This window comes from Protopterus annectens, chromosome 13.part0, assembly GCF_019279795.1.
Source record: "Protopterus annectens isolate FY-2018-M chromosome 13.part0, PAN1.0, whole genome shotgun sequence".
In the NCBI taxonomy this organism is placed as follows: Eukaryota; Metazoa; Chordata; order Ceratodontiformes; family Protopteridae; genus Protopterus; species Protopterus annectens.
This window is the reverse complement of record NC_056747.1, coordinates 180,856,568-180,878,871: the sequence shown is the minus strand read 5'-3', so window position 1 is coordinate 180,878,871 and position 22,304 is coordinate 180,856,568. Positions and strand designations below refer to the sequence as shown.

Here is a 22,304-nt window from a genome sequence, read left to right as displayed (position 1 = left end):
GAGGGAATTTTTTTTTGATGAGCTAGCCTTGGCCCCTTTGGGCCCCTGTGTGGTGACCTCTGGGTCTGCTGCAGGGTTTTTAAACAAGTACTTACGTGAATCAGGCATCCTGTAGTACCCTGTCATGTTTTCTAGGAGCAAGGGGGGTAGGGCATCAGGGGTGAAGCTACATTCATTGAATACATCATCCACCACGTCCAAAACAGGAGGGATGGCCAAGGGTCTGTGCTGAGGAAGATCTAGAAACTCTCTGTCTTTTCTTAGACGGAGGGTAATCTTGGGCTTCCCAGAAGAAATGCTCTCAGAGTATGCAGGGTTTCCCCAAATGAAAGATCCTCAGGGGGGGAGGCAGAAGGAACAGATTCCTCTGCATCAGAATCCTCAGAGGAGGTGAGAGGTTGTTGTTCCTCATCTGAATCAAGGTAGTCTGAAAGTTCAGAATCCGGCTCTGTGTGAACTTCAGGGGAAGTATCCCTATTTCTTTTAGAAGGAGTGGTATTGGCTACTCCTGATGAAAGTGAGATGGTGACTAGAGACTTTTTCTTTTGGCGTGGTCTTGCTTTTAGACCTTGGTAAATCCATTTGTCATTGGGATGCGGTAGTCGGATGCGAAGACATCAGTTTTTGCCTTGAATCGGTTGTGCAAAGAACCTCCTTGGAAGCCGGTGCCTGCATAGCAGCTCCGGACCCAACTGACGCAGAGACAACCAAGGGATCGGATGATGAAGCATTCCCCGGCAGCATACCAGACTCCAAAAGGGTCTTGGTAGAGGCCTGCGAAGGAAACAAGTCAGGCATCAGGGGCTGCGAATGCACCTCACTGAATTCCTGAGAACTGATGACTTGCTTCTGGGATGGGTCATTTTAAGGTTTAAGTTTGTGTTGTCTGTCCCTTTCTTTATCTTTTTGTTTTTTTGGAATATCCACAGACTGCTGGCTGACTGATACCATTTTGTAATGCGAGGAACTACTACAGAAAAGCCTGGCTACAAAATCAGCTCTACGGCAAATAGTCCTAGAATTGAAAAGTGCGCAGAACAGGCAAGGGGGTACACTGTGGTCTGGGTCTAGACAAGTAACGCACAAAGTATGGAAGTCTCGGTGTGGTATTTGTTTTCCACAGCGGAGACAATTATTGATTTTTTCGGACATCGGTTAGTTCAAGAAAAAGGTCTTCAATGTGGTACTTAGCTTTAGTTGTTTTCTGATTCAACTTCCAACTCTGGTAACGACCAACCGCCACACACGCAAACTGCTTTTGCTTCGGGCTCCACGGCAAGAAAGAGTGATGTAATGGTGTTGGCTGCTCTCCTTTATACCACTGATGACCTGACGTCAGTCCAGAGGTGACAGCAGCCGGTGGAGGGGAAAAGCTTAACTCTGGTATTCGGGCTGACCGAGGGCTACCCAGCAGGGATAACCCACAAGTGATGACTAAGACAGTGAAATACAAGAACATCTACCAGGAACTTCTCTTCTCATACATGCACATAATATGGGCAGCCCTAGACTGTTCTCAGTTTAAGTTGTTTGTAACCAAGCACCATTTACAACAAACAAGTAAAGCAATTAAACACAGCAAAATGATAAAACTACAAAATGCATACAGCAAAATGAGAAAACTACAAAATGCATGGAGGTGATTATATATATATATATATATATATACACACACACACACACATGTATATGTATGTATGTATATATATATATATATATATATATATATATATATATATATATATATATATGTATGTGTGCTGATATGTATATTTGTGTGTATATGTGTAACTATGAACCACAAAAAATCATATGTTGCTGTAAACAGGCATGTTTTCTGGAGATTTGTTTTTGAATGCCAGGCATTATGGAATACTCCCCAAGGGAGAAGGCTTTAGGGGTGTGATTCCTACTCTCGCGCGCGCACACGCACACACACACACACACACACACACACACACACACAAGGAGCAGCAACCCCAATCTTGGAACCTATAACAACCCCAGGGATGAACAGGGATGAAGGACTCAGGGTCCTAGCTGGACAGTAAGGAACAATACAATACAATAATGTAAGCAACTTACTATAATAGTAGATGAGCGAATAGATCACTGATGCAGTATTACTTGCCACTGACTCGTTGCCCCAGGGTTCTCCCCATCCATCCAGCCAGTATTAAAGAACATGGATTCCTTCCTTACAGTGAATGGTATATGTCCAAACCTGAATGTGCTAGTATAAGCCAGACATACGCCTGCACCATTTTAGAGCTTTCTTGTCCCTAAGCAGTACTAATCCACAGGCAAGGCCCTAGTTAAGTATTCCTAAGTGATAGGGAGACTCTTGGGATGGACAGGTAACATTTCCCTCATATAGGGAAAAACAGATCTGGAGTTTTTCTCCTCGTTCCCTGCCCAGAAGCAGTCAGTCTTATGCCTAAAACAAAGGAGGCGAGGGGGAAGGAATGAGATAAGGTAGACAAAGGAAAGGGGGAGCACACTCTAACCATAAAGGAAAGATCTAGAAGTGAAGGAGAAATGGAAACAGTGCTGCAAAAATCATCCATCTGAACATCTACCATTACTGGTAAGGTACTTGCACAACTGTACTCTGTTTTTATTAGATCACTGTTGTCGTATTTCTTGCTACTGGAACATTTACAAAAAATGTTTAATGCCTGATCATAGTAGCTCTACTGCACTGTAAGATGCATCTGGAAGAAACATTCCAGATCCTAGCACAAAATATACACAAGTTTTGGTTATTAAACATGAAGATTTAAGCCCAACTGTACAGATTTCTGTATGAAGTGATAAAACAAATGAAAGTCTGCAGGCATGTAAAAAAAAAAGTTATGTTATGCACTCACCGTAATGTTCCATGTGAGTTGTTCACCTCGCCTTCAATTTTACAGATGGGTTCGGAGCCGATCCTCGGCTCTGAGTCGGCGTACCACAAAGCTCGACGTCTTTAGACAACTTGAGGCCAAGTCCCTATTCCATGATGCACCTTGAGTTACCTCAGATCTTGTTTGCTGCCTCTAACAATACCATATGCCATTCTATCACTTTTTTGGGGGGGTAAAACGATAGAAAGATAGAGCAACCATGATAAAACTAGTATGTCAGTCCTCGAAAAACCCTGGGGGAGGTAGGAGGGTGGGAAGTAAGAATGAAGGCGAGATGAACAACTCACATGGAATGTTACGGTGAGTACATAACTTCTTTATGTGAAGTTGTTCTATCTCGCTGTTCATTCTTACAGATGGGTAGCGTCCCGAGCACCATCTTTCTCGGGTGGCTCATGGGAGTAAATTTTTCAGGACAGTAGAACCAAAGGAGGCCCTGTCAACTTTGTAATGAGTGATAAAGGTATGAGGTCTTGACCAAGTGGCTGCTGCACAAATATTGTCTATTCGAAGCCTAGCAGAAAAGGCAGAGGATGTGGACACTGCTCTGGTAGAATGAGCCTTAATTTTGTGTTGTAAAAGTAAATTGGCAGCTGAATAAGTGGAAGTAATGCAATCAGATAACCATTTAGATAGTGTTGTTTTTGCCACTGGCATACCTTTCCTAGAATCTGAAAAGGAAACAAAAAGTTGTTCTGATCTTCTGAACTCTCAGGATGTGGACACTACTCTGGTAGAATGAGCCTTAATTTTGTGTTGTAAAGGTAAATTGGCAGCTGAATAAGTGGAAGTAATGCAATCAGATAACCATTTAGATAGTGTTGTTTTTGCCACTGGCATACCTTTCCTAGAATCTGAAACGGAAACAAACAGTTGTTCTGATCTTCTGAACTCTCTGGTTCTATCCAGGTAAAATCTAAGCTGTATGAACATCAGGCTTGTGCAGCATATACTCTAAATTGTTGGACTGTTTGGGGAAAAAAACTGGTAAATCTATAATTTGGTTAAGATTAGCTTCAGTACAAACTTTAGGTAAAAATGAAGGATTTGTTCTCAGGGACAGTCTGTCAGCATGGAAAACCAAATACGGAGGTTTTATGGACAAGGCCTGTATCTCTGATACTCTTCGGATAGATGTGTTGGCTACTAAAACGATGGTCTTCCAAGACAAAAATTTCAAATCGCATGAGGAAGCTGGCTTGAAAGGTGGGAGAATAATGCATGAAAGCATAACATTTAGGTTCCATGGGGTATAAGGGGATTTCACTGGTGGTCTAAGGTGGAAGGTCCCTCTGAAAAAGGCTTTGGATAGCTTGTGTGACATTATGTTCAATCCTTCAAAGCCAAGATGAAAATTAGATATGGCAGCAAGCTGTACTCGAACTGTAGCTGCTGCAGCTCCTTTGTTGAAAAGCATAGTCAAAAATTCTAATATAGAGGAAATGGGGGCTTGGTAGGGATCGATGTTATTCTGAGAAGCCCATACAGAAAAACTCCTCCATTTGCTAAGGTACAACTTCCTAGTAGAGGATTTATGAGAAGATATTAAAATATGCTGCGTTTTTGTTTGTGAGGTTATGGAACCTGGCTATGTTGGGAACTGGAGCAGTCAAGCTGTCAATTTTAGGGATGAAGAGCCCCCGACGAGTGTGTCAGAAGGTCTGGAACTGGGTCTAGAAACCAAGGCTCTTGCAACAGATGAAGTCGAAGGAAGGGGAACCAAATCTGACGAGGCCAATGAGGGACTATTAGAATGATGGTCCTTCCCAGGGCTTTTGCTTTCTGTAGTACTTTGGGTATCAGGGGAATTGGTGGGAATGCATAGAGGAGACTCGGAAGGCCAATCGTGTACGAGTGTGTCCCTTGGGGAATCTCCCGGAGGGGGAATCAGGGCAAAGTAGCTTCTGCATTTTGTGTTCATGTGGGAAGCAAAAAGATCGCAGCAAGGTTGGCCCCATCTGTGGAATATTTTCTCCGCTATCTTCTTTTTGAGGAACTACTACTGAGGCAACAAAATTGCCCTGCGCAGTTTGTCTGCAATTACGTTGGATTTCCCCGGGATGTGCGTTGCTATCAGAAATTGCTGGGTCGATGTAGCCCACCTGCCATACTATTAGGGCCTCTCAACAAAGGGGATAGGACCTGGTTCCTCCTTGTTTGTTCAAGTACCAGACCACTAACATGCTGTCTATCTGAACTGCAATTGTCTCCAGAGGGAGAGAGTCCTGAAAGTACTGCAACACCAAAAGTACCGCTCTCATCTCCAGGATATTGAGATGCAGATGTGTCTCTTGATCGGTCCATGTGCCCTGGGCTGTTCTTCCCTGAAAATGTGCCCCCCACCTGACCAGGGAAGCGTCCGTAATCACTGTGTCCGACGGTGAGGGTAGGATAAAATGACGACCTATCGTTACCTGAAGAGAGGTCAACCACCACCGAAGATCCTTTTTGCATGTGTTTGTTACGATAATGAGATGAGACATTAGGAGCTCTTGAAAAGACCATTGAGTGAACAGCAGCCATTGCAGAATCCGCATGCGACCCAACGGTATTGCTATTATTGCAGCTGCCATCATCCCTAACAACTTTAGTACTTCTGATGCTGAAGCCTTGTCTCTGGATATGATGTTCTGGATTTGATGACAAAGTAGTAATATCCTTTCTGCTGAAAGTTTTAAAGTGGTGGTAGTGGTGTCCAATTCTGCTCCAATAAAAATGATATGTTGTGATGGCGACAAGGCAGATTTTTCTGAATTTATGGTAATGCCCCGTTGATTGCAAAGAGTAAAAGTGGTGTCCCTGGCTTGTAATAGCTGATGCCTGGTGGTGGCAGTGAGGAGCCAATCGTCTAAGTATGGAAACACCTGGAATCCTAAACGCCTCAGGTGAGCTGTGACCACTGCCGTACAGTTGGTGAACACTCTGGGGGCAATAGTGAGACCAAAGGGCAGGGCTCAAAACTGGTAATGATTGGCTCCCAGCTGGAAGCACAGATGATCCCTGGATGGTCTGGCCATTTTTATATGGTAGTACGCATCCTGTAGATCTATCGAGGACATCCACTTGTCTTTCCCTAAGAAGGGAAGTATCGACTGAAGCATGACCATCCGGAACTTCTCTTTCTTAACAGAACTGTTTAGTCTGCAGAGGTCCATAATAGGTCTCCAGTCTCTTGAGTAAGTTCTGGATCCTGCTGGGAGTAGTTGGATGACTCTTTTTCTTATCAACGTTTGGACCTCTACTGTTGGCTTGTTCCCTGTAACTGGGTGGAATGTCTGGGATTTTTGTTGTCAATGGAGGGGGAATGGCGAAGGTAATGAAATATCCTCTGGAAACTATACTTTGTATCCAGTTGTCGTTTATTTTGAGCCAGGCGTCTGGATACAAAGATAAGCGACCCCCAACTGCCTCCAGAGTAGGACAGTCAAGCCTCCTTTCAGGAACGCTGGTAGGGCTTCCCATAGAATTGGTCTCTGCCACCCTGGTTTTGTGGACCACCTCTGCCACGAGGGTGGTATTTTCCATTATTGCCTCCTCCTCTGCCCTGGAGGGAGGTTTACCACGTGTGTCCAGAAAAGCTCCTTGGGCTTTTCAGAACCACATCTTTCTTCCTTTTTGACCCTTGGGGTAGGGTCTAGTAGGGGTGGAAAAATAGACTCCAACAGCAGACAGTGTCTTTCCTTCCTGCTCACACCTGGTCAAAGTTTCCTTAACTTTGGGCCCAAAAAGGGACGAGCCATCAAAAGGGGTGTTGACAAAGGATGACTTAAAGGGCTCTGCAAAGGAACACAAGCGGATCCAGGAGTGTCTCCCGAGAGCAATTCCTGTACCTGCTTCCCTATTCGTTCCATCAGCTGCATATGAGATGAGATGCATGGACGAGTTCACTATGGAATTGAGGGTAGCAAGTTGGGAGGCAACTTTGTATCTCCAAGCTCTTTTAGGAGGTCTCTTTGCAGTCTTGTGAACTGTGTGAGATAGTTTAGTGAACGCATGGCAAAAGTCACTGAACTGTACATGTGCTTTCCATATCTATCCATGATCCTAGAGTCTCTGTTAGGAGGAAGGATAGAGGAAGATGTTTCTGGCATCTCCTTTTTCGTGGCTGCCGCCACCACCATGGCATCAACCGACACTCCCTTAGTGAGAAAGCGCTTATCCAGAGGGGCAGAAATAAATTTTATTGGGCCTCCTAGGAACAGGACTCATGGCGTCTGGAGACTCACATGCCCTTCGTGAGACCAGCAACAAGAGCTCATAGAAGGGCGAAGACACCAAAGAGGTGGAGGGTTGAGACCTGAAAGCCTTTAGGAGAACTGACTCATCATCAGTAGGGTTGGTAGACTTCCAGCCACCCCCCTGCTTAAGGATTTCTAATATATCTGCAAATGAGATATCTTCAGAGGGAGACCGTGGGGACCCTTCTGATTCATCTAAGTCGGTGTCAGACGTAAGAGACTCCTGCGTGGAGTCTAGGTGCTTCCTCGTGCCAATTCTCTTCCTGGGAAACTCATCAGTGGGAACTTCTGGTGATGTCTTGGAAGAGCAGGGGCCATCCAGTGGGGCTTACTGAGGCTCGGGGTCTCTATGCTTCAAAGGAATCTGTAAGCAGAAGTGGACACAGGCGCTTTTGGGGAGGAGGTAGTTGGACCTGAAGTTGTAGATGTCCTGGGAGACATTACTCTCCTCATGGCTTCAAAGGCACCTTTGCTCCGATGAGAAGGAACAGCTGGATCCGTAGAATGAACCGACCACCTCGGCACCAAAACAGTGGGCTTCGAACCAGAGGTAGGAGCAGTGCACATATGAGCTGAGACTCCGAGAGGTAAAGTCAGAACAGACAGGTCAGTCCTACTATCTTCCCCAGACCGGACCAGAGAGTGTCAGCTCCTAGACCCCACAATGGGTGCCGATGAAGTCTGAGTAAACAGAACTGATGGCACTGGAGCAGGCGTCAGCTCCGAAGGCTCGACAATCATCAGGTCCAAATCCTCCAGCTCCGATGGACCGGTACGGCACAAGGAAAAGAAGTCGATGGCATAACAGTCTTCAGTTCCGAAACCATTTATGCTGGAGCCAATAATTTAGCAAATGCCGGTGGCCTGTAGCAGCTTCTACACCACACGATCCGCATCCAAATCGCATAGGCTAATCAAGGATTGAGATGAATGTATGGAGGGTGGTACCGACTGGAGAATAGGAGACTTTAGTACTTTGGAGACCGGTTCCAAGACTGGGGACCGGCTCCAGAAAGACAGGATGCTTGGCTCCGAAGGCTGTGGAGCTGACGTCGACGTTATTTCAGATTTTTGTCACATTAGAAGAAGCCTTAGAAGACTTTGAAGACTTGGGAGATTGGCTAGATTTATCCTGGTCACTCAAAGCTTCCTGAAAGGAAGATTTTAAAAGTCATCTATCACTGAGTTTTCTTTCTCTCTCATGTAATACTCTGCTAGAAAAAGAAAGGCAAATGGAGCAGCTCTCTTGCAAGTGCAAGGCTCCTAGAGAATAAACACAATTTATGTGACTGTCATTGACATCTTTTGTCCACACTTTGGACATTTTTTAAACCCAGACTTGGGATGTTTTTCTTTATCCTGGTCAGCCATGACACCACCTACTATACCAAAAAAACTTGAATTATTCAACAATGTACACACACACAAACTTTAACAATTTTTAAAGTACACTATAATATAAGCTGTAAGTAGCCCCTAAAAAAAGAACAAATGGCCTGTATATGGATAACTGCATAAATGTACAAGCACACACACATTAACTATCTATAAATGCTTGTAAAACACTATACTAAGCTATTCTAATCATCTATACAAGGCACATCAAGAAGGGAAGGGATACTACAGGCCTATAAAAAAATGAAGGCCAAAGGGAGGAAGAGAACTATCAAACTTTTAAGCTATAAAAGATCTAAGTTATAACTAGCAATGACTATCAATAACTTCTTCTTCTTTCAGCTTTTTCCCAGTTAGGGGTCGCCACAGCGGATCACCTGTCCGCTCATGATTGGCAGTGGAGTTTTATGGTGTCGAGTTGCCAGCCCGGAGCCCAACCTTCCACAGAAGGCACACACACGCACACACTCACACCTAGGGACAATTTAGAGTGTCCAATCCACCTACAGCATGTCTTTGGGATGTGGGAGGAAACTGGAGCACCCGGAGGAAACCCACACGACCACAGGGAGGACATGCAGACTCCGCACAGAAGGCACCCCAGCTGAGGATCAAACCTGAGAACCTCTTGCTGTGACGCAGCAACGCTAACCGCTACACCACCGTGGCTGCCCCAATGACTATCAATAACGATTAATATAAAAGACAAAATTTAGAATTTTTATAGAAAAAGCTATACTGGCCCAGGCTGTGCTTGGAAACCTCCAATCTGTTGCAGTGGCAAACTAGATGTGAGGTAACTCAAGGTGCATGATGGGATAGGGACTTGGCCACGAGCTGTCTGAAGACCTCTAGCTTTGTAGCAGGCCGACTCGGAGCAGAGGATCGGCTCTGAACCCATCTATAAGAATGAACAGCGAGATAGAACAACTTCACATAATGAGTTTAATTGAGAAAGCAGGAATCATGGAACAAAATTTGGGCTAAATAAACCACACTTGCTTTGTAATATCATGTACTAAAATGTACAAAAGAGGAAGTAAGGGAAATCAAAAAAGGAGACCTGAGGCCCACGGCCTCACAAGTGCATCCCCCTAAAATGTACTGTTAAGACAAGTTACTCTAATATTAAGTACAGTATAAAGCTCTTAAACATATGCTCTGTCAGGGAGCAAAAAATATCATTCACTAGTAACATCTTTTTTAACATCTTTATCAATGAACTCCACAAATCCTGCCACCAGTCATTCATCATACAGTACGCTAACGATTCTACCATTATATCCATAGCTGACAACCCAACTGAACTACTAACCCTCACACAAACATTTAACTTGGCTAACAAAACATAAAAACTCTTACTCTTTCTCCCAAAATCTCACTCTCATCTTAAATCCTCTTTCTCCATCTCCTCACTCAACACCATAATAGCTCCAGAAACCCATACGAAGTTCCTTGGAGTAATCATAGATGACCAGCTGAAATGTGATCTTCACATTCATCACTGCATTAAGAAAACCCACCAAAAGCTTGGTCTTTACAGAAACAAAATTCCTCACCCCTGAATCCAGAATAACACTAGCCAATGCTTACCTCCTTCTCAACCTCTTCTATAGCTCACAAATCTTTACTAACCTCCAGTCTACACTACTCTCCAAACTTGAATCTACCTATAACAAAGTGGCCAGATTTGCTGCTAACATGCCATCCAAATCTCACCATGTCTGGCCCTCAAGTTGCTTCACTGGCTAGAGTTTCCGAACCACCTCGAACTTACCCAACTTCTCATTATCCACCTCGAACTACCCAACTCCTCATTATCCATTCCATTCTCAAACCCTCCTCCTGTCCAAGTCTGCCCTCACTAGTCTCACTCTGAAACCCCACCCGATCTCTTAGGAGCTCTGATCAATGTCTGCTGCAAATTTACAAACCAAACAAATCTGAAGGACAGAACTTAGATTGCTACTCTCCAGCCATCCTCTGGAACAAGCTTCCCTTAACTTTAAGAAGCATTCCCCAGATCCACTCATTCAAGATCTCTCTCAAACATTACTTAACCCACCTCGCTATATGCCCCTATAACCTCCCCTTTGAACCTTGCATAAATCTGGGTTGATACACACCTCCCTCACCCTCCCTTTTTCATCCTCTTCCTCACACCTTACTCCAGCCACCCACCTCCTGCCTTAATACCTCAGGCCTTCTCTCTCCAACCTATCTCCTGTCAGTAAGCTAATAATTTTTTCCGTCTCTCTACAGGCTACCCAACTATCCATATTTGGACCCACATTATGCTAACTATATATCCTAACATCTCACATCATCTCTCAACACTAACTCCTTCTACCACCCTCCCTAAAACTCTTGTAGCTAATCCTATCACCTACTGCTACCCATCTAGAATGTGATAATCTTATAACATTATCTCTTGCTTTGAGTGCATGTTCACTTTCACAAGAATCTGACTAGCTTTATTTGTGATTAACTCTTGCTTGCCTCCACTTTTGTAAATGCATCTGACAATCGATTCTCATTGTACTGCATATTTATTGAACTTTGTAATCATCTATTTTTTTGTACACTGGAGCTTTTCTACCTGGGCCTCCGCTGAAAAAGGACTCTGTCCCAGTTGGACTATCCCGGTCAACAAATGCCAAATAAAATAAATAAAATAAAATAAAATATTTTAAGTCTTCTAATGTGGAAGATCCCCCCACCTGAACCTACACACACATTACATAATGTAATATATAAAATGTAAAATACCTTCAGTCTTTTGAGTTACAGCTACTTCCTTGCTCTAACACTAGTCCGTCATATAATTTTCTCTGTTATCTTCAGCTATTGATCTTTTTTCCCCAATAACTTAATTTAGATGTTGTTTCCAGACTGTCCTACTCCTTTACTCTACTTATGATCTCTCATTACTTACTCTATTCCCTTCTTCCATGAACTTTATTACTATTTCTGCAGACACCCAAAATACTGACTACTCCCACCCACATATCAGTGAAACTGATACACTTCTCTTTCAAATCTTCTCTTCATTACTATACCAATCTGCAGTCTCAGTGTGAAAACTGAGACTGTCCTTTTTATCCATTTTTTGCCCGCTTTTTAATGCGCTTACTGGTACCCACACAGTCATTCCAAAAATCAATTATATCGCTACTATAATGCTCTACACTTATGCTAAGCTCAACAACTGCAGATGATACATCAGAAAGTAAACTTCTAATAAGCAGGGCTCGTCAGAACTCAGTACTGGATCCTTTTCTATATGGCATTTAATTTTGCAATCTATAAGATACCCATGTCTCTGGTCAACAAAATTCACTAACGACTATAAACGAGGGGCTGTTACTCAAGCATCCATCAATATGAAGGTACTCCAGGAGTGGCTGGACTGTGCAAATAACTGATGCTGGTGCAATGATCTTTCAAACATAATGCCACAAAATGCAGTAGCCTTTTTTGGCAAAAGAAACAATTTCCTATCATACCACACAGACACGCACCCTTTACACTGATACTGTTATTAGAGATCTAAACAGCCTTGTAGATGACTCCCTATTCTTTGCTCATCATGACTCACTGTACTTAGAAAATCCACCTGACCCAACTAATAACCAAAGGGCATCTCATCACTAAATATAATACCCTTTTGGTATGAACCTAGTGAAATATGTTACTCATCTGGAGAGACCCTACAACTTCCTAACCAAAAACATTCAAGGTCTTCTAGTCAGTCAGTCATCCAGAATAACTGATCACTGTCTCTCTATTTCGTTTCCTACAGGCTCCTCTTTGGCAGTCTGTTTCATGTCATGAAAGACTCTTTCCTTGTGGACCTTGCACATCTTTGTAGAACTAATGGCTTGTCAAACAGATGTATAAAGAATATTAATCCATATAAAAAAATTAAAAGGACATATTGATGGGACAGACTCTTATTCCAGTGCATTCCCCACCTATGGAATAAACTACCACGTCATACTAAGCAGAGCAAAACCATAGCTACATTTAAGGCTAACCTAGACAACTGGATGGGCACTCACAAATTCTTCCCAGGCCTGCTCTGTGTGCTCCTTCTTGAGACAGGAGGTAACACTTTATGCTGGATACGCTGGCTAGACTAGAATGGTTTTGATGACTGACTGCAAAGCAACTACCTATAAATCAGTGTCTGATGTCTCCACAAAAATCACTGCTTTAATGTTAAGTGCATTGCATGCACAGATTTTTAATGTTTATCTTCTGCTTACTTGTACTGTTATGAACAACAGAATGGTAACCAAACTGATACTTCTCCTGTTGAGTTTCAATGTAAACTAGACATAGAACCATCTATGCAAAGCATTATCTGAACATTTTTACCCTGTACCTGGGTCATAAGACCATCCCCTACACAATAAACAAATGTCTGAAAAAAGCCCAAGTGCAACATTGGACATGTGCATCTTTACACACTTCGGTAATGAAAGGTAGGCTACAGGCTCAGATTCACTGACCAGAATTGTTATTTTCCACATACGAGAGAGACACACCTCCCTTATCCAATAAAAAAAGACATCCGTTTAATAGTAGGCTGGCATTCCCTAAATTAGTTGGATCCATAGTGGCTTGGCTGATTCTTAAATAGCTTTTTTAAACAAAACTCTTCTACAATCAGGGCAAAACAATAGTATTCCGATTTTCTTTGTGTGATCATTTATCAAATATTTTTTTTCTTTATCACTGCTCATTGAAACATAATACTCTTTAATGAGGCTCGTTATTTGTGTGGGACCACTTTGTGATTTCCAGATTCCCACAGCTTTCACATTCTCCCACTGTTGCTCAAATGTCGAGTTTGTGTATTTAAAGAAGGGGAGGGGGTTCCCTTCATGAGCTGCTGCAGGAAGCTTTGTTCTCCCATGCAAAACTATTCAGGGATTTTTTTCTGCACTTCTATGGCAAATACTTTCTTCGATGTACAAAACTGACCAAACATTCATCAAAGAAATGCTTTTCTATACAGAAAGCCAAAACAGAACATTTTACTTTTACTACTTCCTTACAAAAGTGCAGAAATATGAATATACGAAAGTCATGCTTGCCTGCTTCTACACTTTGAGAATGTTCAGTACTCAAATACACTCAGGTCTAATCCCATCTTGGCATACGATTCAGGAAATATGGCCATCCTGAACTGGTCATGGTCAGCCCTTGTATGTGCCTCGTCAGACTTAAATCAGAGGATGCATCCACTTTATCTTGCTCTACACTAGTAACTGCAAGGTTTTCAACAAAGGCGATAAGCCCTAATAAATGTACTCACTTCATTTGATACCAGGGATCAGGGACCAAGGGACCAAAAAGAAAAAAGAAAAAAAGGTCTTTCATGTGGAACAGCAGGTAGCTCAGTATTAAACAGAAGTAGCTCCGCTTTGCAATTTTTGATTGGCTCGTATGCCGGTATACAAGCCAACCAAAAAAATAGCACAGCAGAGCTTCTTCTGTTTCACACTGAACAAAAGTGGCTCCACTTTGCAATTTATGATTGGCCCTTATGCTGATAAACAAGCCAATCAAAAATTTCACAGAGGAGCCTCCGTTCCACACTGAACAGAAGTGTTTCTGCTTTGCGATTTATGATTGGTCCATATGCTGGTATACGAGCCAATCAAAAATCACAAAGTGGAGGCTCTTTCTCTGGGATTTTAACAGGCAGAGTGGGACTTGGGATTGGGCTGCTGATCTCAGGACAGCCCCGCTCAAATAAGGACATCTGGCAACCCTTAAAGCAGTTTACTGTAGATCTGTTAGGTACAACATGCCACCAATGGAATTTGTGAATTACAACTTCATCCTGATTCTTTTACTCAATGTTTTAAGCATGGACTGTGATATGTTTAATGTTTGTAATGCAGAGAAGCTTTTGTCAAACACATACTGACTACAAACAACTGCATAAAACTGATCTTTTCTATGCAGTACATTTTTAATTGAGACTTGAAAGTTAGCACTGGTCTTGTGATAAATAATTACTCCACGTTTCATAGCAGGGTTGCCAGATTTGTAAAGCAGGTAGGGACCAGAAAAAAAAAGGTCTTTAATGCGGAACATCAGCAGATCTGCGTTAAACAAAAATAGCTCTGTTTTGAATTTTAATGGCCTATATGCCGGTATACGAACAAATCAAAGAATTGCACAGTGGAGCCTCTGCGTGATGTTTTGCATTGAACAGAAGTGGCTTTGCTTTGCGATTTTTTGATTGGTTTGTATACAGGCAATAAAAAAAACAAAAAACAAAAAACGAAGCGGCATACAGGCCAATAAAAAAAAAAAAAAAAAAAAAAACAAGCGGAGGCTGTTTCACCGGGATTTTAACCAGCAGTGAGAGTCTCGGGATTGGGCTGCTGATCCCAGGACAATCCCTCTCAAATAAGGGTGTCTAGCAACCCTGTTTCATAGACACATAGCAAAAAAGATCTACATACTTTTGCATATGTGACGACTTGAAATTGCTCAAGGTTTACTGTTTGAGGTTGTACTTACTTGTTTACTACTCACTTAATACACAAGAGAGCGGTTTGTGCTTATCTGCCCTGATGTAAAGACTGCAGGTTGTCTGCAATTATATGCATCAATGTTCTCAGACACTGCGGCCTGCCCAGAGAAAACAGCTTTTCATTGTCTTTTGTTGAGCACTTCGCCCCTGATATGCATTGATCTTGGATGAGAATAATAAAGTAGGGAGTGTGTAGGTGTGAAGTTCCCAACATGTCAGGCGCAAAGGAAGGGGCTTGCCAGAAGAAAAGATGTTTTTCATTTCTTTTCTGTGCGTTTCTGCTTAATTTGCTCATAAACTTAAAGTCTTCAATACCTATTTTATCAACGGTCTGTTTCAGCTTTCTTTTTTGTTACACCACAGTCAGATTAACATTAACCCCCCTTCTATGCACACCACAGACAGGCAACCAGCCCACTCATTCCCAGACCCATGGCAACTGCACTATGTCCCATTTGTTACAGGAGTCAGATGGAAAATGACTGCCCCTTTGTTCCCTGATGAGTCAAGAGTAAAGCATGGAGGCAGACCATTAGTGTGACTGAGGCAGCCCTCTGTCCCTAGAACCGCATCCACTCCCATGGCAGTCAGTAGCTGTGGTTATGCACAAGGGAGGGAGTGTGATATCACATACAAGCCTGCCCTGCCTACATACAGCAGACAGTTACTACATCCATATGAGCTGTATCCCTAACATATCCCAGTCTTCCAGCTGGAGCAGGACTAGCTGCTTCCCTTCATCTAAGATAGATGAGCTAGAATTGGCTGCTCACCTGCATTCTCATCACCTAATATCTCCAGCACCATATCTGCTAACTGAACTTAGGTCACCTGGACACAGAGAGCTTCATCCCTCTATGTCACAGGACTGGTCAGTGTCAACTAATCTTTGACTACATTTGTGAAATGAGCAGAGCTCTTTCAAGGACTTGTAATGGATCCACACAGAAAAAAATATAAATCTCCACTAGAACATCCGGACAGCCAAAGCAAAGTGTAATCAACTTCTTCCCAGGCATACTGAGCAAGCACATGTGAACCCAAGAATGATGCTATCTCCTGTAAAGAGTTAGACAGTAGTGCCCAGCTCAAAGGCAGCTGCAGAAACTGATTTAAAACCAAGGCTGATTGGTCAACTGCATTTAAAAAGGAAATAAGTAGTTGAATCCAAAGTGTCAGCTGACAGGCAAACAGTAAACCAAATATGCAGACTGTGAAACCTACACTAATTTGTACCACTAACCAGGTTACACTTAACTGACAGCCACATTAATGCAAACAGCCCTTATCGTCTTCATTTAGGCATGTGAGGCTAAAGTCACCAAGTCAGTGCCAGTTAAATTATTGGTATTAATCATCCTAAACATTAATAGAATAGACAAAAAAACTTGTAATGACATGCTATTGCTGAACAACAGAGGCAACTCTAATGTGTTATGTCACTAGGTCTCTGTAATCTTTACTATTTTGTCACAAAGTTACATTTTATGAAAGACAAAGCAATAGTTTAAAGTGAAGCCGTTCCAGGATCAGCTGAAGAGACTGCTGCTACTAGAAAGAGATAAGAGGTATGCGGCTGAATCCAAATAATGCAAGCTGTGGGGTTGGTAAAATAAATGGTGGTCTCTGTTTTGCTCAAAGCACAGCATGCAAACAAAATGCTTTTCACAGGTAGTCTGTGACAGAAATAGAAAGAATCAAACTACTTAAAATAATGAAGCCTTCGAAACACGATAGCATGCATACGGCAAGGGAGATCATTCAGGTAGACCGGAGTGTTCAGAAGCTAACTTACTGGTTTACTTTAGCCAGATACTACAGAATGCAATAAAGAAAAGTAAATACATCAGCAGTGTTTTGAGCCAGGCTTGGTGTAGACAGCTTCCACTACAGAGACTGGGCTCTCCATCTACATGTGCATGTGCATCACTTCACTTAGTATATAGCTCCCTTTGTACAACTTACTCTCTATCAGAATTGCTTTTGTTGTTGCAATGTACATATCTCAATGTACAATAGTGTTCCTTTGCTAGATTTCAAAGTGTAACAGAAGATTCATTATGCAATATAAATACTCTGATTACTTCACGTTCTCCTTCTCTAGTAAGTTTAGCAAGAAAATGCTCAATTGTGCACTGCTTAATTCTATGTTTACTCAATCCCTGATTGCATTTCTATTTTCTCACTGTAAATTATTGGGTAACCCACTTCTTATAGCACTGTTTATTATTATTTTTTTAAAATCTGGTTGCAAACCCTTTTATGCACCTGGAAATATTCCACTTGGAGCGGTGCTCTACCCTGGTTAACAAACAAATAAATGTGCTTTCATTTAAACGCTATGTGCCTCTTCCTGTCGGACTCAAGTTTTCACGTTTGTAATCTCATCGGTGACGATGGAGAAAGTGGCAGTAACTGGCAGTCTTTTGCGCCAGTATGCTTAATCCTGCCATCTTGGTGTGAACTTAACTCAGTGCTATGTTAGTGCAGCTGGACTCAAGCAGAGAGAACAGCATGCGTGGCCATGGCACATACTCCATGAGGTGGGACACTGTCCATTTATGTGACTGATGGTCTTAGCTCAAGGGGGTAGGGAGCCTCAGAAAGGGATGGGGTTAAATAAATAGGGAAGTGTTTCTCTTTTTCCAGCATGGTATTAGCAAAGCAGCAAACAGGAAGATGATGGAACATACTACTAATTATAAGACAAAAAACTAACACTAGCCTGGATGAGCATGTATTTTTATAGCCAAGTTGCATTTTTTTTAAGTTTCCATTTTCCAGCAACTGCAGAAGTCTGCAACTTCAGCACCAAGCATTATTACTTGTTTGAGAATATGACCCTATTTCAGGCAAGAGTTGTTGTTTTTCTTTCAGCTTTTCCCGGTTAGGGGTCGCCACAGCGGAACTCTGGTCTGCTAATGATTGGCAGTTGATTTTTACAGTGCCGAGGTGCCAGCCCAACGCGCAACCTTCAACGAAGGCACGCCCATTCATGCATGTCTTGCGACCACCACTCGACCGCGGGGAGGACATACAGACTCCACACAGAAGGCGCTCCAGTCGTGAATCGAACAGGAGAACCTCTTGCTGTGAAGTGACAATGCTACCGCTGAACCACCGCGGTTGTACCCTATTTCAGGCAAGAGTCTGCAAGTTAATTGTCTGCTAGCTAATTATGTTCCCTGGTCATATGATCAGCTGTAATGTATGTACCTCCATACGCACACCCTGGTTCAGTAACATCTAGTCTACGGGATCGGCTACCTTAACTACTATAACACACATTTGCACAAAGAGGTCATGTTCAAAGCAAGATGAGTCGCATCTTTGCATATCTCCTGAAAAGTGTTGTACTTCAAAATTTAAATACTTAATATTATCAGACATGTCTAACAAGCACAAACGTCTGCAAAGCAGTGCAGCTAAACCCTATAATACCACTAAAAAAGAAAGAAGAGTTTGCAGAAAACAATCATTTGTCTGTTTTAGGGAATAAAAAGAATTCTATCTTCAAGGCTGCACTTACCTGAGGTAATGATAAGAGACAGTGCAGAGACAGATGCAGATTTTGGCACTTTGTTCCCTGGAGATGTCCTTTGTTTTTCAGTAGTAGTGTCTGTCTGACTTCCAAGTCTGCGAAACACGCCAAAGTCTGATGCCCTATGGGATGAGTGCTTGGTGCCTGTGCTATTACTTCGTAAACGAACTCGACTAAGGCTGGTTACAAGAACATCAGCTACAGAAGACAATAAAATATAACTGTAATATACTATGAGTTTTAGTTATGTCCATTTCACTCAGCAGCATGCATGTCTATCACTAAGTGTGGAATATACTTGAAGGCTGTCAATTACATACACTGTTTTACTCTAACCTTCTTACCTGTAGCTCTGTATTCCTTCACTACTGCCCTGTTCACTCTTTCTTTCTCTGCCTCCATCCCTAATATAAAATGTATAGCAGCAGTAAAGCCATTTACATTACTTTATGCAAAGTTTGGAATGCTATTTCTAGCTCAGTTGTGTCAGCAACTTCACTCTCTGCCTGCAGTCTGGTTCACAGCATGGAGATAAATTCCCCAGTTTAACTCAGACAACTCAAGATCGGTTAATGATCCAAGTACTGGAGAAGTGGTAGTGAAAAACTAATGTCAACTCATCCATCTTGTGGGAAGTTGGCTGGGTAACCCTGCCATGCTAGTGGCAACAAGCAGAAGTTAGAAAGTCTACTGCAGGAGCAACAGGTGCCAAGCCACATAGAAGGATTGCTCAACAATGATGTGCCATACTGCAGTACTGGGAGAGTAAAGCATGCATGGAGGAACATCTGCACTGAATCAAGCTTCATCAAAGCGCATGAAGACAGCTACAGGAGTATTAGGGGCAGGACAAACTTGACTTAGGCCTGGGTGATGCCCCCAAAATTCTGTTCTTTGAAGGGCTTAATGGTCATCAGGCAATTGGGAGGGATGATGATGACTTCATCCTCGGTCTTAACATTCTACCTTAGTAAAGTATTTCGGCTTTTCCCGGTTAGGGGTTGCCACAGTGGAACTCTGCTCCGCTAATGATTGGCAGTGGATTTTTACGGTGCCGAGTTGCCATCCTGATGCCCAACCTTCAAAGAAGGCACACCCATTCATGCACACACCTACCTGCATGTCTTTATACGTCACTCAACCGCGGGGAGGACATGCAGACTCCACATAGAAGGCGCTCCAGCCGTGAATCGAACAGGAGAACCTCTTGCTGTGAGACGACAATGCTAACCGCTACACCACTGCGGCCTACTAATATTCTACCTTAGTAATAAAACTAAATGTATTCATCCACTGGCATCACCTAATCTCATAAATGATAATTAATGTGTTATCATTTGCTTGATTTACATGCTATTTATGAGTCTGACATTATAGGATTACTATTTATGACTACAATCCTGATTATTGTAATTGTACATAATGTACCTTCCTATGTCAAAGATGAAAAATGCCAAGTTTCTGTGATGTCCACCTTACTAGTTACCACAGTAAGTAAATATTAAATGAATCAGCCGCTACATTTCTTTCCTTTGAGGGTAAGGGAGAATCTCAACTCTTAGTACTGCGGCATGTGATTACTGATGTCATTTTTTGATTCTGTTTGCAAAAAAAGAAAAAATACATCTGATCTTTTGTAAAGAAGTCTTCACATTATAAGTAAAGCCAATAATACTAAATGTTACAACAAAAAATACACAACCTTCTCTAATGCAATGAAAATGGTATGATTACTGAACAAATCAATGTTCAACTACTCATTCCATCAACAACGGAGACTTTCAAGGACTGTATAACCGCTCCTCACTCACTTGTCATCTTAACAAGCTGTGATGCAAACCTCTTTGTTTAAATTCAGACACATACTGCAGTCTGACTCAGGAATGATAGCTGTATAAGAAAGTTTCTTGTTTTAATTGGTGAACTTCATTTCCTGTTCAAAAGCTGGCACAAGTTCTTTCATTCCTTCTCTAACAGCTCATCAGTAATATCTCACAGCACACCTATGCCTTACTCCTTGCTCCTGTAGGGATTAATTGATCTTATAATAGGCTGTGTGGCATGGAGGCAGCCCCATGTCAAAACTCATCTGCTGCATGTAAATATGTCTACCTGTACCTGCATATAACAAAATGTCTAGTCTATGTTCATCAAGGATACATACCTTACCCAGCAGTTAGGTCAGTATTCATGCAACCTTCCTTTCCCATCTAAATTACCAGCTAGGTGCCAGTAATAACACAGCTCATGCATGTACACTAAAATGTTCACTGCAGGTTTAAGATGCCCTAAATGCATCCTATTCCATTATTTGAGAACTAAATTTCCAAAACCTGGTAATGAACAACTCTGACCCTGCATCTTGCTGACCTCGGCATACAGTCTAGACAGCATTTTAACTTATTTTCCTAACAGTGTATGTACATGCATGTCCACACACACCTGTAGGGAGGAGGAAATACATCTACAGCTCACCCACAAGAACTCGTGAGACATTACACCAAAGTGGTCACTACAACTCTAAACACTGCTTTTGCAGTAGTAATATACTCTTCTAGGAGACTATTTTTTCTTTATTTTTTAACACACCAAAAAAAATGAATTTACCAAGACGTGCGACTTTAATAAAGAAAATAGCAAAAGCAAACCCTGAAATAAATATGGTGATATTTTACAAACCACATTTACTGATGTTTACACAGTTCATGGAAAAATATTCTTTCTTCAGATGAGAAGACGAAATTAACCTGAAGCTAGTCGTGCAGAGATGGTGACAAGTACTTTGTCTCTATATCACACTAAGGCACACTGACACTCCAACAGCATCAATGACAACATGGCCTGAACAGCCTTCCACTTTAGGCATCAACAGTACTTTGGCTGGCTCTGTAAATATATGAGACTTTTGTTACGTGGGCAGAGTTGCAATTCTCCACCCTCCAGCAACTCCTTCACTAGTTTCACAGGATTATGGACTTGCACCCCCAAGTTTTTAAACAGTTTATGTCAAGGCGCTACGGTGATGCTAGGATGAGCAGCACACATGTAACCACATTATTTTAGTCTGCTTCTAATACTGATGTCTCAGCTAAACAAAAGAAAGCTGATATGATTCAAAACTGGCCACAAAGAATCTTGTCACAATTTTAATACCTGTAAACTATAGCTATGCTTTTCAGAACTAGCAACACTGGCCCCAGCAAAAATGGTGTTTCAGTAAACTCTCTGAGGCTGTAAACTATGCAAAACTGCTTTATCCAATTCAGGGTGATGGGGAAGCTCAACACTATCCCTGCACTGAATGAGCACGGGGCACACTAACTCATCCTGACTATAACAGCAGTCTTTCACAGGAAACATTTACATGCAATCTGGAGGATCACAGATTCATCTACATGGTGCCGTTGGGATGCAGCAGGAAAATGGAGCACCCAGCAGAACTCCACACAGACAAACAAAGGACATGCTGACTTCACATAGAAGGCACCTTACTGGGAAGTGAATTGAAGACCCAAGGGCTATGAGGCAGCCATTTTAAACACCGTGGATGCCCATAGAATTAAAACTTGATCGATACATCCAGCCTGTTGCACTGAGTACCCACTTGAATTTGGGACATCTATGCACAGACAGGAACAGTCCCAAATATACCCATCTTTTAACAG

At 42.3% G+C, this 22,304-nt stretch overlaps 1 protein-coding gene across 2 annotated transcripts in view; it reads right to left on the bottom strand.

Moving 5' to 3' along the window:
* The window catches only part of MAST3 (microtubule associated serine/threonine kinase 3), a 1,680,970-nt gene that overhangs the window by 323,311 nt on the left and 1,335,355 nt on the right, over nucleotides 1-22,304 (bottom strand). For both annotated transcript variants that reach the window (XM_044090757.1, XM_044090758.1), the window contains one exon: nucleotides 18,628-18,837. In XM_044090757.1, the coding sequence (XP_043946692.1) occupies nucleotides 18,628-18,837 (210 nt within the window). The remainder of the gene's footprint in view (nucleotides 1-18,627; nucleotides 18,838-22,304) is intronic.